We start from the raw sequence: 14,071 nt of genomic DNA on the forward strand, positions 1-14,071 counted from the left end.
GAGAAAGAATCCCAAGCAGGCTCCACACTGTCAGCACAGAGCCCAGCGTGGGGCTCAATCCCAGAAACCGTGAGATCATGACCTGAGCTGAAATAAAAAACCAGACGCTTAACTGGCTGAGCCGCCCAGACGTCCCTCTGCTTGTACCGTTGTAAGCAAATTGCTGAATTTCTATGGTTTCCTCATCTGTGAATGGGAATAATAATCTATCATCAGATGGCTATGAGAAAGAAATGAGAACATACTTTTAGAACATTATGTATATTTTTTTATCTTATCCAAATACGAGATGTTATTATTATTTCTTTGATCAGAGCAAAAATTCAGTCTGCATTAGATGCTGTATATATATGTGGAACCCTAAAAGTTGGCTACTTAAGATTAGAGTTTCCCAACTAGGGTGCATGGCCCTGGAGCAGTGAATGGGCTACTGGTGTGTCTAAGGCGTTTACCTTCTTAGCCCTCTGATGGTCATTCTAGTATTCCATACAAATATTTTCTGTATGTGTCCTGGGGAAGAAGCAAGGATTGAATAGAGACTGGTGAGGGGCCAAATCCCCAGGCTACACTGTGTCTCCCACGGATCTAGCATTAAATCCTACATCTGCAGCCAGCAGAATTTCAATAGAGGGGACAAGTAGGTCCCATCCACATTTGCTCCAAAAGCATCAGTGGGAGCTCGTCCATCTGGGCCACAGAGTGTAATCCGGGTCAGAAGCAGCCTGGTGTTCATGACTGCCTGGGGCGCTGCTACACTCCAGCCCTTGCCACTCTTACAAAGAGTCCCTACGTCCACCGCCCTTGCTTCTTCTCTGTTCCCGCTGAAACACATCCTTGCCCTTGCTCCGCAATGCTAACTTGTGGCAAATATTAAGTCTTAAGTAAACCACCACTTATATCATGGAAGTGGTAGCCAGGGATTAAACCAGGGCTCCGGGGTGAATCTACTACTTTCCAGGTAGGGAACAGGTCGTCGGTTTCACTGGGTCAAAAGCCAGGTTCAGTGAGATAAGCTATGGTTGTGGTTCCCACAACCGAGAACAGCTAACTCCCTGGGCACTTTGTTAAAACGCGGATTGCGGAGCCCCGCCCCCAGAGCTCTGAGTCAGTAGGTCAGGGCAGGGCCTGATCATCTGCATTTGAAACAAGCCCCTGGGTGATGCCGATAGTGTAAGGGCAGAGAACCCCTGCGCCATGAAAATGGCTTAGCCTGGCACGTAATACATTTTAGGCACTACTAAGAAAAATAATCAGTTAAAGACTTGCTCCCTTAAAAAGCTTCCCAATTCTGTTCTATTTGAAAACGTCCCCCACGAGTCCTGCCCTAGTTGAGAAACAAACAAACAAAAAAAATCTGGTCTCCTTCAGCTCCCTTTTCTTAGAAATTCAGACACGCGGGGTAACACCTGTTTCTAAACACAGCTACTTGACGTATTACCTTCGGCGGCTCTTGCATATTTTTTCATTGCCAATAAAGTTATTGAAATTGAAATATACCATCTGTTTGAGAGTTTGCATCAAAAAGACAGGTGACAGGGTTGCAGGTAATGACGGAGTCAAGCTGTTTCAACAGCGAACTTTCCCATCTGCCAAAATTGACTTTGTTTCTTAGATTTGGCGCTTGTGGACCCGACACGTTCTTCCGGCGTAGGAATTAAAAATCCATTATTACAAACACCAATTGGTTCTCGAAGCAATATTAACAACTACAGAGAACGGGCCCACCAAACTTCCTGCCCTTTGGCTTGAGTAGAGCCAGCAAAACCAGAAAATTCTATTGGAGATCTATATACATGCTATAATATATATTGTATGCATATATACCTATGTGTATATATGTAAATGTGTATTTTTAAATCTGTGAATTAAAATCTAGATGTGCCTGTGCATACAGTGAGTACCTGAGTTCTTTACTGTTTGTGTAAAATAGTTCAAAAGAACTACTTCTCTTTGGCATGGCACAAGGAGCCTTTCATTCCCTGAGGAGGTCACGGCCCCGCCCCCAGGAGCATACACTGGGCGGGGCCTCAACCACACAGTCAAGTCTCAAGGCTGACCTTGAGACTTGCACAGGCAGGTGCAGATGGGCAACTCACCCTGGGAAGCTTATAGCCAGGGATGTCCCGCTAGGTACAGGTACAAAGCCACGTGGGGAGAGGGAAGGGCCAGTGACTGCTGTGCTTGAAGGACAGGCAGGCGTCATCGCAAAGGAGCTCACTTCTGGCATACCGAGTCACTGCCCTGTAGGAAGATGCACTCACTTTCCTAACGAGCCTGATGGTGGTGACATGAACTTTCTGGATTGGTCTGAACTACTTAATGCTTTTCACTGCTGCAGGGAGTGCATTCTGTTTTACAGGCGTCAGGGAAGGAGGTCGGAGCCCTCCATCGCGAACCCATGCTTGTGCTTGACCACCCCAGTTGCCAGGAAGTCTTCCTTGTACACGTGGCAACTGCCCAGTGCTCTACCAGTGTCCGCCCCCTGACTCCCACCATCCTTTGCTCAGTCTTTCTCATTCGGCCCACACACTGTTTTCCCCTCTTCCCTCCAGGCTTGATGGCTTTCCGGGTTTCAAGTTTATAGCCTGATCGATCTTTTCATAGCTGACCTCAAGGATGAGAAATGAAGAAAGACCCTGGGGGTTCCATCCTTCCCATCAATTTTAAGCCGGCCTATGCCCAGCTAAAGATGAGATTCACTGCCCGAACTTGGAGCTTTGCAAAACAGAGGGCAACAGCCTATCAGGGACTCATCTCCGGGTTATGTCCATCCTTATGAGATGAGGTCAAATCCTCGGAAAGGCTTGGAGAGGCGCCTCCTGGAATCCTTACTCCCCCTTCGGCTGTCCTGTCCTCTAGAAGGCTCTCTTCGGTGTGTCCTCTCCCCTCCACCTCATAGCCTGGCCTCGTCTCTCCAAGAAGACCTGGCAGAGTCTCTTCGCGGGACTGAGAACAAGAGCCTGAAGAGGAGATGTATAGGGACAAGGAGTTGCAAAGCTGCTTCCCACATAAATGGAAGGGAGTGGGAAAAACCTATCTCAAAAGCTCGGTTAAATGGGGCATTGGTATACTATTTTTTCTATGTTTCTATAGGTTTGAAACATATCATAATAAAAAGGTTCAATTTTTTTTAATGTTTATTCATCTTTGAGATGAGAGAGAGAGAGAGAGAGAGAGCACAAGTGGGGGAGAGTCAGAGAAAGAGGGGGACACAGAATCTGAAGTAGCTCCAGACTCTGAGCTGTCAGCATAGAGCCCGACACAGGGCTCGAACCCACCTGAGGTGAGGTCAGACGCTTAACTGACTGAACCACTCGGGCACCACATAATTTAAAAAAGGTTTAAAAGTTAGTAAGGAGGGGCGCCTGGGTGGCTCAGTCAGTTAAGTGTTTGAATCTTGGTTTCTGCTCAGGTCACGATCTCCCAGTTCATGAGATCAAGCCCCGTGTCGGGCTCTGTGATGACAGCACGGAGCCTGCTTGGGATTCTCTCTCTCTCTCTCTCTCTCTCTCTCTCTCTCTCCCTCTGACCCTCCCCTGCTCACTCATGCTCGCGCTCTCTCTCTCAAAATAAATAAATAAATTTAAAGAAAAAGTTAGCAAAGACAGAAGGGGATGGCATCGCGGAGGCAAGCGGGTGTGACAGCAGCATTGGCAAGCCATCAGAGTCACCAGTGCTTCCCAGCAACCTGTTGAGGGCCCTTGCCCAGGGTGACGCCTCAGGGCACCAGCTGGTGATTCCACATGGAGCTGCCATATGCAGAGAGCAGAGGGAAAGATTCCTTCCTTCCCCTCACGGTTATCAACCACCAAAGCTCTGTTTGGAAAGATACCATGCTTCAGCTGCTGGAAAGGAGAACAGGGTGCGATTCCATCACAAAGCTTTCTGCACCCCATCTTGGATGGTTTGGGGTGAGGGATTGCTTTTCTTTTCCCCGTGCTTGCGAATGTCACAGACCTGAAACTGCCCGCACTCTCGCCATCGTCCTGACCAGACTGGTCCCCCTTTTGGTGTCTTGGTACCCAAAACCTGGTTTCCAGCCCTGGCTCCACTCCATGTTTTTAGTGCTTTTAGGACCTTGAGATCTCTTTACTGTATCAGAGCTACTCTTCCAGGCGTGAAGATGGCAAGATAGGGCATCCCTGGGGGCTTGGGAAGAAGTCTTTGCTGTGTAGAGGCAAGGTGACAGGACAGCGGGGGTGGTGTGGTTGAAGGAGCTTGAGGAAACATTGCAGTAAGGTCAGTGTATGGATGGCAGCATTTCCTTTTTGCTCAGGGTCAAAAGCACCTTCTGTCCTTTGCACGGACTCAGCTCATTGAGGATATCATCAGTGTGCTTCTGCTCACCCCAGGGCACACAGTCAATGCACAGGCTGGTTGTCCTTTCCTTGGCTTGTTTATCTTCCAACACCTGCATGACCTCCCCATTCTAGAATGAGATGGTTTGGATAGGATCTATGATAAGCACCTCAAATCGGTTCTGTTCCCAGCTTGCTTCTTTCTCGGCTTATCATTCACACCATGGCTCCCGTTCCTCAGAGTGAAAACCACCAGAGCCATGGTGAGTGCTGTTTCAAATTAAAAAAAAATCAGTAGTAGAACACTCCTTGTTCACTTGTTACCTGTTACTTTGATCTTTAACTTGCTGGTAAAAGTGCTGTTGATTGGGATATTAATAACAAGGCTGTGACCGAAATGCTAAATTATCCTTACTTTTTTAATCTTTATTTTATTCTATGTCCTTAGAAAGAGCGTGCGAGAGTGCAAGTGGGGGAGGGGAGCAGAGGGAGAGAGAATCTTAAGCAGTTTCCACGCTCAGCACGAAGCCCGACGTGGGGCTCCATCTCACGACCCTGAAATCATGACCTGAGCAGAAATCGAGAGTTTTGGTTGCAGTGGATTGTACATCACCGCTCCCTTCAGTTTGAGATACAGGTGTCCCCCACTAGCTGGAAGTACAGTGTTCCCGTGACACCTTTCATAAGTCGAAATGCTGTCCGGAGAAGAAGCAATTATTTGTAGTTTCTATGGGAACAACTTTGCGGTGTTCCCAGACCTTAAAGATAACCGCTGTTGGGCTTTTCGGATACCTGAGGACACATCTTGCTGGCAGATGCACAGAATAAATGGAGATAAGGCCCAGATGCTCACAGACGCAGGCCAGAGCTCTGGCGGTGTGATGCGGAGATGCTGAGGGTAGCTCCGGAGAACGGGGTCCAGTGTGCACTACCCTCTGGGGTGACTCCCTAGAAAACCAATGAAAACAACAGTGAATGCTGTTGTCGCTTTTTGGCTTGTTTTGGTAAAAGCAAACTCCTCTTCGGATTTCTTTCCGTTAGCGAAAACCCCGACTGATGTAGGTTTTACGCAAAAGCAAGGTGGCTTACCGAAAACTTCCAGAGAGCGGGGGGGATCCCTTTCTCTCTAACGCGGACCATAAGGAGCCTAGAAGAAAAGACACTTCTTGCAGGCACTTGAAGAAGTGGGGGTTGATCAGCGGAAGGCAGGATGAGGGCTTCTGAAGACGAAGATGAAATGCAGGAGGTCAAGGGTGTCTGCTCAGGTCATGATCCCAAGGTTGTGGGATGGAGCCCTGCACTGGGCTCTGCTGTGAGGGTGGAGCCCACTTAAGATTCTCTCTCTCCCTTTGTCCCTCTCCCTCTCTCGCACACACACACACACACACACACACACACTCTCTCTCTCTCTTAAATAAAAATAAATAAACTAATAATTTGAAAAAAGGTATTCAGGGGCGCCTGGGTGGCTCAGTCGGTTGAGCATCCGACTTCAGCTCGGGTCATGATCTCACACTCCATGAGTTCAAGCCCCACATCGGGCTCTGTGCTGACAGCTCAGAGCCTGGAGCCTGCCTCAGATTCTGTGTCTCCCTCTCTCTCTGTCCCTCCCCTGCTCATGCTCTGTCTCTCTCTGTCTCAAAAATAAATAAAAACATTAAAAAAAATTTTTTTTAAAGAAAAGAGGTACTCAGTGGGGAAAGGATAGTCTCCAATAAACATGCTGGGAAAGCTGGATATTCACAAACAAAAGAATCAAATTGGACCCCCATGGCACACCACTCACAAAAAATTAACCAGAAATGGATTAAAGACTTAAATGTAAGACCCCAAACTACTAGAAGAAAACAGAAGAAAATGGCTCCTTGACATTGGTCTTGGCAATGATTTTTTGGATATGACACCAACAAGCGACACAAAGCAAAAAGAAACGTGTGGGACCCTGCACCAAACTAAAAAGCTTCTGCACAGGAAAAATAACAATCGGCAAAATGAAAAGGCAACCAGCAGAATGGGAGAAAATACTTGCAAACCGTGTGTCTGATAAGGGGTTAATATGAAAAATGTGTAAAGAACTCATACAACCCAAGAGCAAAAAAACAATCGGATGGAAAAAAAAAATAGGCAAAGGACTTGATTACACCTTTTCCAAAAGAAGACATACAAATGGCCAACAGGTACATGAAAGCAAAAAGCTAAAAATGCAATAAAACCAAAGAAGTAAATATTGATAACATACGGAAATACAACTTTAGTTGGAAACCTGTCAGGAACCGAGGTAGATTTGCCTGTGTTTGTTTCCTTATACACACACATATGTAACCTTTCTCCACCTCCTAATAGCTACTTACTCTTAGTTTCTGTTTCCTGGTAGCTTTGGTTTGCCAGGACCCCTTGTATCTATCAGGGTGCAGATAGGAAAGAGATCAAGGGATTCTTGTCAAAGAAGAGGCCAGGTTAAGGGAAACCCAGGAGGGCTGGAGAAGTATCCTGGGCTAGCAGCCACGGGAAGCCCAGTCACCCCTAAACCTACATGTTGAGGCAGGGAACAGCAGGGAACCTGCAGAGAGGGCTGGGCTGTAGGAGAGGCTGCCTGGAGAGGCTGAGAGCTTTGGAGAAGAATAAACCACTGTCAACCACAACCCGGTAGAAGGGAGCCAGAGCAAGAAAGACCGTCCATCCCTCCCCTCATACCAGAGGCCAAGGGAGCCCAGTCTCCCAGGCAGAGGTAGGGGAGAGAGTGGCCAGGAACTCTAGAGATGCATTGGTAGAATATCCACCATACCCTTGAGGCCTTAAGGCTTCTTTCTGTGTATCCTTTTGTTACATCCCTCTGGGGAGTTGCTTTAGTGACCCACTATTTCTTAGGTCACATTTCCCGCTGAGCGAGTGAGAGCATTTCAGCTCTGCCATCAGTGGCCAGGCTCTGGATTAGCTGCCCTTGGGTCATCTGCCCAGTCCAATCAGCTATATAAGCACACCTCGAAACTATTGCAGGTTAGGTTTCAGACCGCTGCAATAAAGTGAATATCGAAGCAAAGTGAGTCAAATGACTTTTTTGGTTTCCTGGCATATTATAATTTCCTGTAAGCATATTAAAGTTATGCTTACACTAAACTGTAATCTCTTAAGTATGCAACAGCATTATATCTGAAAAAAACTATGTACATGCCTTAATTTAGCATAATTTAATTTATTGCTTTTATAAAAAATGCTAGCCATAATCTGAGCTTTCAGTAATTTACAATCTTTTTGCTGGTGGAGGGTCTCGTCTCCATGTTGATGGCTGCTGGCTGATCAGGGTGGTGGTTGCTGAAGGTTGGGGTAGCTGTGGCAATGTCTTTTTTTTTTTTTCCTCCTCCTGTCCCCCACCACTGCCATGCTGGCCACTGTAGCAATTTCTTTTTTTTTATTTTTTCATTTTTTTTAATTTTTGGGACACAGAGAGACAGAGCATGAACGGGGGAGGGGCAGAGAGAGAGGGAGACACAGAATCGGAAACAGGCTCCAGGCTCCGAGCCATCAGCCCAGAGCCTGACGCGGGGCTCGAACTCACGGACCGCGAGATCGTGACCTGGCTGAAGTCAGACGCCTAACCGACTGCGCCACCCAGGCGCCCCAGTAGCAATTTCTTAAAATAAGACAACGATGAAGTTTGCCACATTGATGGACTGTCTGTCACGAACAATTTCTCTGGAGCACGTGATGCTTTTTGGTAGCAGTTTACCCACAGTAGAACTTCTTTCAAAATTGGAGTCAATCGTCTCAAACCCTGCCTCTGGTGTATCTACTAAGTTCATATAATATTCCCAATCTTTAGTTGGCATTTCAAAAATCCCCACTGCGTCTTCACCAGGAGTAGATTCCATCTCAAGAAATCACTTTCTTTGCTCATCCGTAAGAAGCAACTCCTTACCCATTAAAGTTTTATCATGAGATCGCAGCAATTCAAACACAGTAATAATGAAAACGTTGGAAATGTTGCAAGAATTACCAAAATGTGACACAGAGACACAAAGTGAGCAAATGCTGTTGGAACAATGGTGCCGATAGACTCGTCCCACACAGGGTTGCCCCGCACCTTTGATTTGCAAACAAACAAAACGCACTGATCTGCAAAGTGCAGTAAAGGGGAAGTGCCGTAAAACAAGGCATGCCTGTATTGGAAATGGTGAGGAGTGAGGGAACGGGAAACGTACTATAAACATCCTCGCTCTGGGTAGAGTCACGTCACCTGTTGGCAGGTATACGGCAGATTCAGGTGCACCCGCAGGTATTACCTATAAATGAAGCAATAGCCAATTGTAACATTGTAATTGGTTTCCTTCAGGGCTGTGGGTGATCGAATGCCGTCTGGGATCCAGGCGTGGTGAAAATCACTTTATGGGTATTCTCCCAATCTTTGCAGCTCCTCTGTAGGGGCCTGATCATTACTCCTATGTTACAGATGAGGAGGTCCTATCAGCCGAGGTCAAGCAGAGGTTAACCTGCCAGAGGGTGCCAGAAAGTAGCGGAGGCAGGCTTTACTCAGCCCAGGCAATCTGACTCCATTCCTGAGCTACCGAACACTGTTCTGACCACACCTATGAGAAATGAAATAAAACTGAATGTTGTCTTTGAAAAGAGCTTATCTTCAGGGAGAGTTTCCTCCTTCCCATTGGCAGTTCCAAAAGTAATCCTCGGCAGCACTACAGTTATCTAAGATATTAGCATTAGGGGAAAGCGGGTGAAGGGCATCTGAGAGCTCCCTGGATTTTTTTCTGACAACTGCATGTGAATCTACATTTCTCTCAAAATAAAGTTAAACAAATATTATAGTAGCAGCATCAACTACCATTTATTCGTTAATTTCAATTCAACATTGGGCATCTTCTCTGTGCCAGGCACCGGTTCTTTCTCTGCTGGGAATATAGCGGAGAACAAAACACACACACACACACACACACACACACACACCCCTGCCCTCATGAAGCTGGCATTCTAATGGAAGCTGTCCTGTGCAAAGCTCATTTGGCCAGGTTCCTTATCATAAAGTTATTAAATGCATGCTCATCACAGAAATATTGGCTAACGCTGGATTCACGTCCTTATCCCCATAAAGTAGGTCTGATTAGATTTCCCTAGGCTACTTGACAAGACTCATAATATTTGTGAATACCAAGCCTTGTCCTGAATGGCAAATCAACGAGCCGTTCTTTCTCTCCATTCTGTTTAGAATACTTGTAAAATCTAAACACTGCTCTATTCAAAACGTGCTTGGAAAGTCTCACTCCCTTCTCTCCCCTGCTCGTCTTTGCTCTAGGCTACAGAGAGCATCCAAGTAGGAGGCTGCAGACACAGTCCGCTGTCATGCAGATGATGAGGCTGTGATTGATGAATTGCAAATCCTGGCTAGTGCTCCCAAAGAAAACGGCTCTCTCTACCATTCCAGTATCCTCCAGATCCAAGACATGCAACCTGCAGACAGGAAATGGCAGCCACCAAAGCGCTGAGGGGAGCCCTTCCAGTCGTTTCTGTCCCGGCTCCAAGTTTTTTCCCATGATGGCCTGCAACAGCTCCACCGTCGAGACCTACCAGTACTTGCTGCTGAACGGGAGCAATGTGTCCGACTCCGGGGCCACCCCACCACCCGCCCCCCTCAGGATATCCTTGGCAATAATCATGATGCTGATGATCGTGGTGGGGTTCCTGGGCAATGCTGTCGTCTGCATCATCGTGTATCAGAGGCCAGCCATGCGCTCCGCCATCAACCTGCTGCTGGCCACGCTGGCCTTCTCCGACATCATGCTGTCCTTATGCTGCATGCCCTTCACGGCCGTCACCCTGATCACGGTCCACTGGCACTTTGGGGATTACTTCTGCCGGCTCTCCGCCACCCTATACTGGTTTTTTGTCCTGGAGGGCGTCGCCATCCTGCTCATCATCAGCGTGGACCGCTTTCTCATCATCGTCCAACGCCAGGACAGGCTGAACCCGCGGCGGGCCAAGAGGATCATCGCCGTCTCCTGGGCGCTGTCGTTCTGCATCTCGGCCCCCTCGCTGGCAGGCCGGACGTTCGTGGAGGTGCCGGCGCGGGCTCCCCAGTGCGTGCTGGGCTACACGGAGTTCGCGGCGGAGCGCGCCTACGTGGTGGCGCTGGTGGTGGCCGTGTTCTTCGTGCCCTTCGGCGTCATGCTGTGCTCCTACCTGTGCATCCTGCACACCGTGCGCAAGAACGCCATCCGCGTGCACAACCAGTCCGACAGCCTGGACCTCAGACAGCTCACCAGGGCCGGCCTGCGGCGGCGGCAGCGGCAACAGCAGGTCAGCTTGGACTTGAGCTTCAAGACCAAGGCCTGCACCACCATCCTGATCCTCTTTGTGGGCTTCTCGCTCTGCTGGCTGCCGCACTCGGTCTACAGCCTCCTGTCCGTGTTCAGCCGGGGGTTCTACTGCAGCTCCTCCTTCTACACCACCAGCGCCTGTGTCCTGTGGCTCAGCTACCTCAAGTCTGTCTTCAACCCCATCGTCTACTGCTGGAGAATCAAAAAATTCCGCGAGGCCTGCATAGAGTTGCTGCCCCAGACCGTCCAGATCCTCCCCAAAGTGCCTGAGCGGATCAGAAGGAGAATCCAGCCAAGCACCGTCTATGTGTGCAATGAAAACCAGTCCGCGGTTTAAGGGACGGGAGGGAGGAGCGCGCGGAAGGTTCCAGGACCGAGCTCAGAGTCCTGGCACTTTGGCCCTAGCCGGCATTTCCGGTGGCCCTGTAAGCACAAAGGTACGCCTCTGTTACCAGATAAGCTGCTGCTTCAAGTTGGCAAGATGAATTATTTTTTTTTTTTCTTGCTACAGGAGAGCAGTATGTGGGTCTGATGGAAACTGGAAGGTAGTTGGGACAAAATGGGGATGGGGTGGGCTGTGTGGGCAGGAAGTTAGGGAAGAGGAGGGGTCAGGGAGGAAGGCTCTGTCCAAAGGGCTCCCAGTGCTCCTGCTTAAGAGAAACCCTGTGGTGCCATATTCTGACATGAGAAACCCAGTAGCTGTCATCTCACAGGTTACCCCTCATTTTATTTGACGCCAGTATTCTTAACAGGTACTTATGTTTGTGGCACGTGGGGAAACAAGCAAGGATCTCCGTGTTGGTCGGCTGTACATCTCTGATTATGCCGAATCATCCTTTCTATAAACCAGAATCATGCTGGGAAGCAGAGCGAGCCCCTGTGCTAGTCAGTTCCCCAGTGTGACACATGGGAGGCCTCAGTGGCTTGAAGCCCAGAGAATGATCTGGGGCCGTTCAGCTGAGGGCTCGTGCATGTACCGAGCCCCTCCTACCTGGCCCAGCTCTGTCCCCTGTGCCCTGAAGCCCTTCACCCTCCCAGCCTGCCTGCCGTAACTGTGACTGTCCTCTCTCTTTCCCTCCACTATTCCCCGCCTCTCCCTTTGTTTCATCCCATCCATCCAGCGCACAGGAAAAAAAAAAGAAAGAAAGAAAGAAAGAAAACCACTCCTCCCGAAAGAAATTCGTCTTTTCAGCAAGTGTCTGTAGTGACTTGCTTTCAGATTCAGAAGCGGTCAGTAGGCTTTGTTTACATGTTTCCTCTCAACCCCCTGAGGCTGCAGGTTTTGTGAGCTGCTACATGGACTTCAGCGCTGGGGCTGCCGGCAGGGGGCATCATACACACAGACCCAGTTCCCCATTGAGCTCTCCTCCTACCTCACTCAGAGCCGCCCGTCTGACTGCTGCAGTCTGGGCCACCTACCCCAACCTGGGGCTTCCCACCCCAGGTGGGCCTGGGAGCCCACGACTAAAGCTGCCTGGAGGGGGACCTTTCTGCTTGTGCTGCACACTTGGCCGCCGTGCACAGGGCCACCCATCGCTACCAGGAGCTTCCGATGTTGGCGGATGATTTTCAAGTTCAGGCGGGCCGCTGACTCCACCGAGTTCTCCTCAGAGTTTCAGATCCGAAGAGAACGGGAAGTTTAAGGAGAGATTCAGAAAATCTGATTCCGAGTCCAACTCTGCAGGGAACCAGTCATGCGAGTGTGTTCATTTTACCTCGCTTCTCTGGGTCTCAGTGTCCCCATTTGCCAAGTGAGGAAGGAAGTCTAGATGATCTCCAGTGCACCTCTCTCAGATTCTAAATGTATATGTTTTCTACTCAGAGTCACCAGATCCCCTGCATTTATTAAGTGCCTACTGGATGCAAGGCACTGTGGGGGGAGGGGAGGGTTAGTGATGAATATGGCATGGGCTATGAGCAGAAGCAGATGTCCAATTTATTTTAGGATGATGGTGACTCCCAACTTGGCCTAACAGCACAGAAGCTCTCTTTGTGTCTCTTTTCCTATTTCCTTTCCAAGATTGTGTTAAGAGGCCAACTAATGCTCTCTTCCTGTGGTACTGGTGACAGAGGCAAAGAAAGAGAACACCATTTACATTAATCTAAGCCTAGAGGAAGGTCTGTGAAGAAAATACCACTTCTTTCCCACCCACTTCCCATCCTTTTGTATTCAGACGAGACAGAGAGACATAGAGACTGAAGTCTGGCAATCGCGTGTGATTGATTGAGGTGGGTCCCATCGATTCTGTGTCCCTAGTGCACCCAGTAAGGCCATGGTTTGCCTTCAGTTCCCACGAGGCAACTAGCGTGGCCTCCGTGGTGTCCAAAAAACACAGTCAGACCAGCCAGGGTAACAGGTCACTGGGCACCTCCCCTCTGGGGGGCATTTAAGAGAGTGTTCTTGAGGAGCAAAAGAGAAATCACACACTGAATGAATGAAGGTATCAAAATTTATATCACTCAGTGTTATATGACATATGCTGGACAGTAATATATATGTTTTAAAATAATAATTTTGTATATATTTTAAATAAAGTATTACTGCTCTTTCGGTGTATAAGACTATGTCCTTACCAAAATTAGCACCAGGGCCATCAATAGTAAGCCACAAATCTGGTGTCTACACCTCCTAGGACAACTTCAAGAAATCTAGAACCTTGAAATTGCTAACCAAGCGCAAATGACTATAGGATATTAACGCGATAAGATGACAATGGGGAGACTGTTTAAACAATGGGAGGGTCACAACTGGAGCTCCCAACTAAAAATCATTCATGGCCCCACTAAGTACCTCCAGCTAATTAGTCTTCACCTCTGACTTCAGCCTGCCACCTTCAGAATTCTCCACTTCAATGAGCCTTTAATGAACTTCGCTTTCCTAAAATAGTGCATAACTACCAAGTTCTTACATCTTTCTCTGAGGCTTGCGGTCAAGCCCTCTGTTGGCTTTTGGTTTATATCTTCTCTTTAGCCCTGGGGCACCTGACTTTTTTTCTGTGGGGCCTGGGCAGTGACTGTGGTAACAACGATCTCAGAAGCTCCTGGGGAGAGCCTAGCCTCAGACTGTCAAACTAATACTGATTACCCCTAAAAATCCAGTGCCTTCTTGTCTTGAATCTTGATTCCCTGTGGCTGGGGCGAAATAAAAGCAGTTTCGCTAGGATGTTCTGATAGCCAAGCTGAGCAAGAAAAAATCTAGATCAATTCCCACGTTGCTGCACTGAGCCCTGGGAACATTTTCCCCAACATCATTTACAGCACATGTTTTTTTTGGACTAAAACCCCCACCATGTTAAGTATTTCCTACATGGCTCTGCTTGCTTCAGCTGAGAGTGATAGATAAGGTATGGGCTGTGCCACAAAGCAGAGTGTGGCCCTCTGAAGTTGGGGGAATACCCAGAGACCAGGCATTTGATGTTATGGAAACGCACGGGCAGTGGCGTGCGGAGG

At 48.4% G+C, this 14,071-nt stretch overlaps 1 protein-coding gene across 2 annotated transcripts in view; it reads left to right on the forward strand.

Annotated features, from left to right (window-relative positions):
• The window catches only part of GPR45 (G protein-coupled receptor 45), a 110,055-nt gene that overhangs the window by 71,222 nt on the left and 24,762 nt on the right, over window positions 1-14,071 (forward strand). Inside the window, exon 2 of one of the 2 annotated variants that reach the window (XM_058684582.1) lies at window positions 9,601-13,168. The exons of the other annotated variant lie outside the window; for it this stretch is intronic. Coding sequence (XP_058540565.1) covers window positions 9,672-10,958 — 1,287 coding nt within the window. The 5' untranslated portion in view covers window positions 9,601-9,671 and the 3' untranslated portion in view covers window positions 10,959-13,168. Of the gene's footprint in view, window positions 1-9,600; window positions 13,169-14,071 lie in introns of those variants that run through there. 2 annotated transcript variants of the gene reach the window in all.

Source organism: Neofelis nebulosa, chromosome 9 (genome assembly GCF_028018385.1).
Source record: "Neofelis nebulosa isolate mNeoNeb1 chromosome 9, mNeoNeb1.pri, whole genome shotgun sequence".
Taxonomy (NCBI): domain Eukaryota; kingdom Metazoa; phylum Chordata; class Mammalia; order Carnivora; family Felidae; genus Neofelis; species Neofelis nebulosa.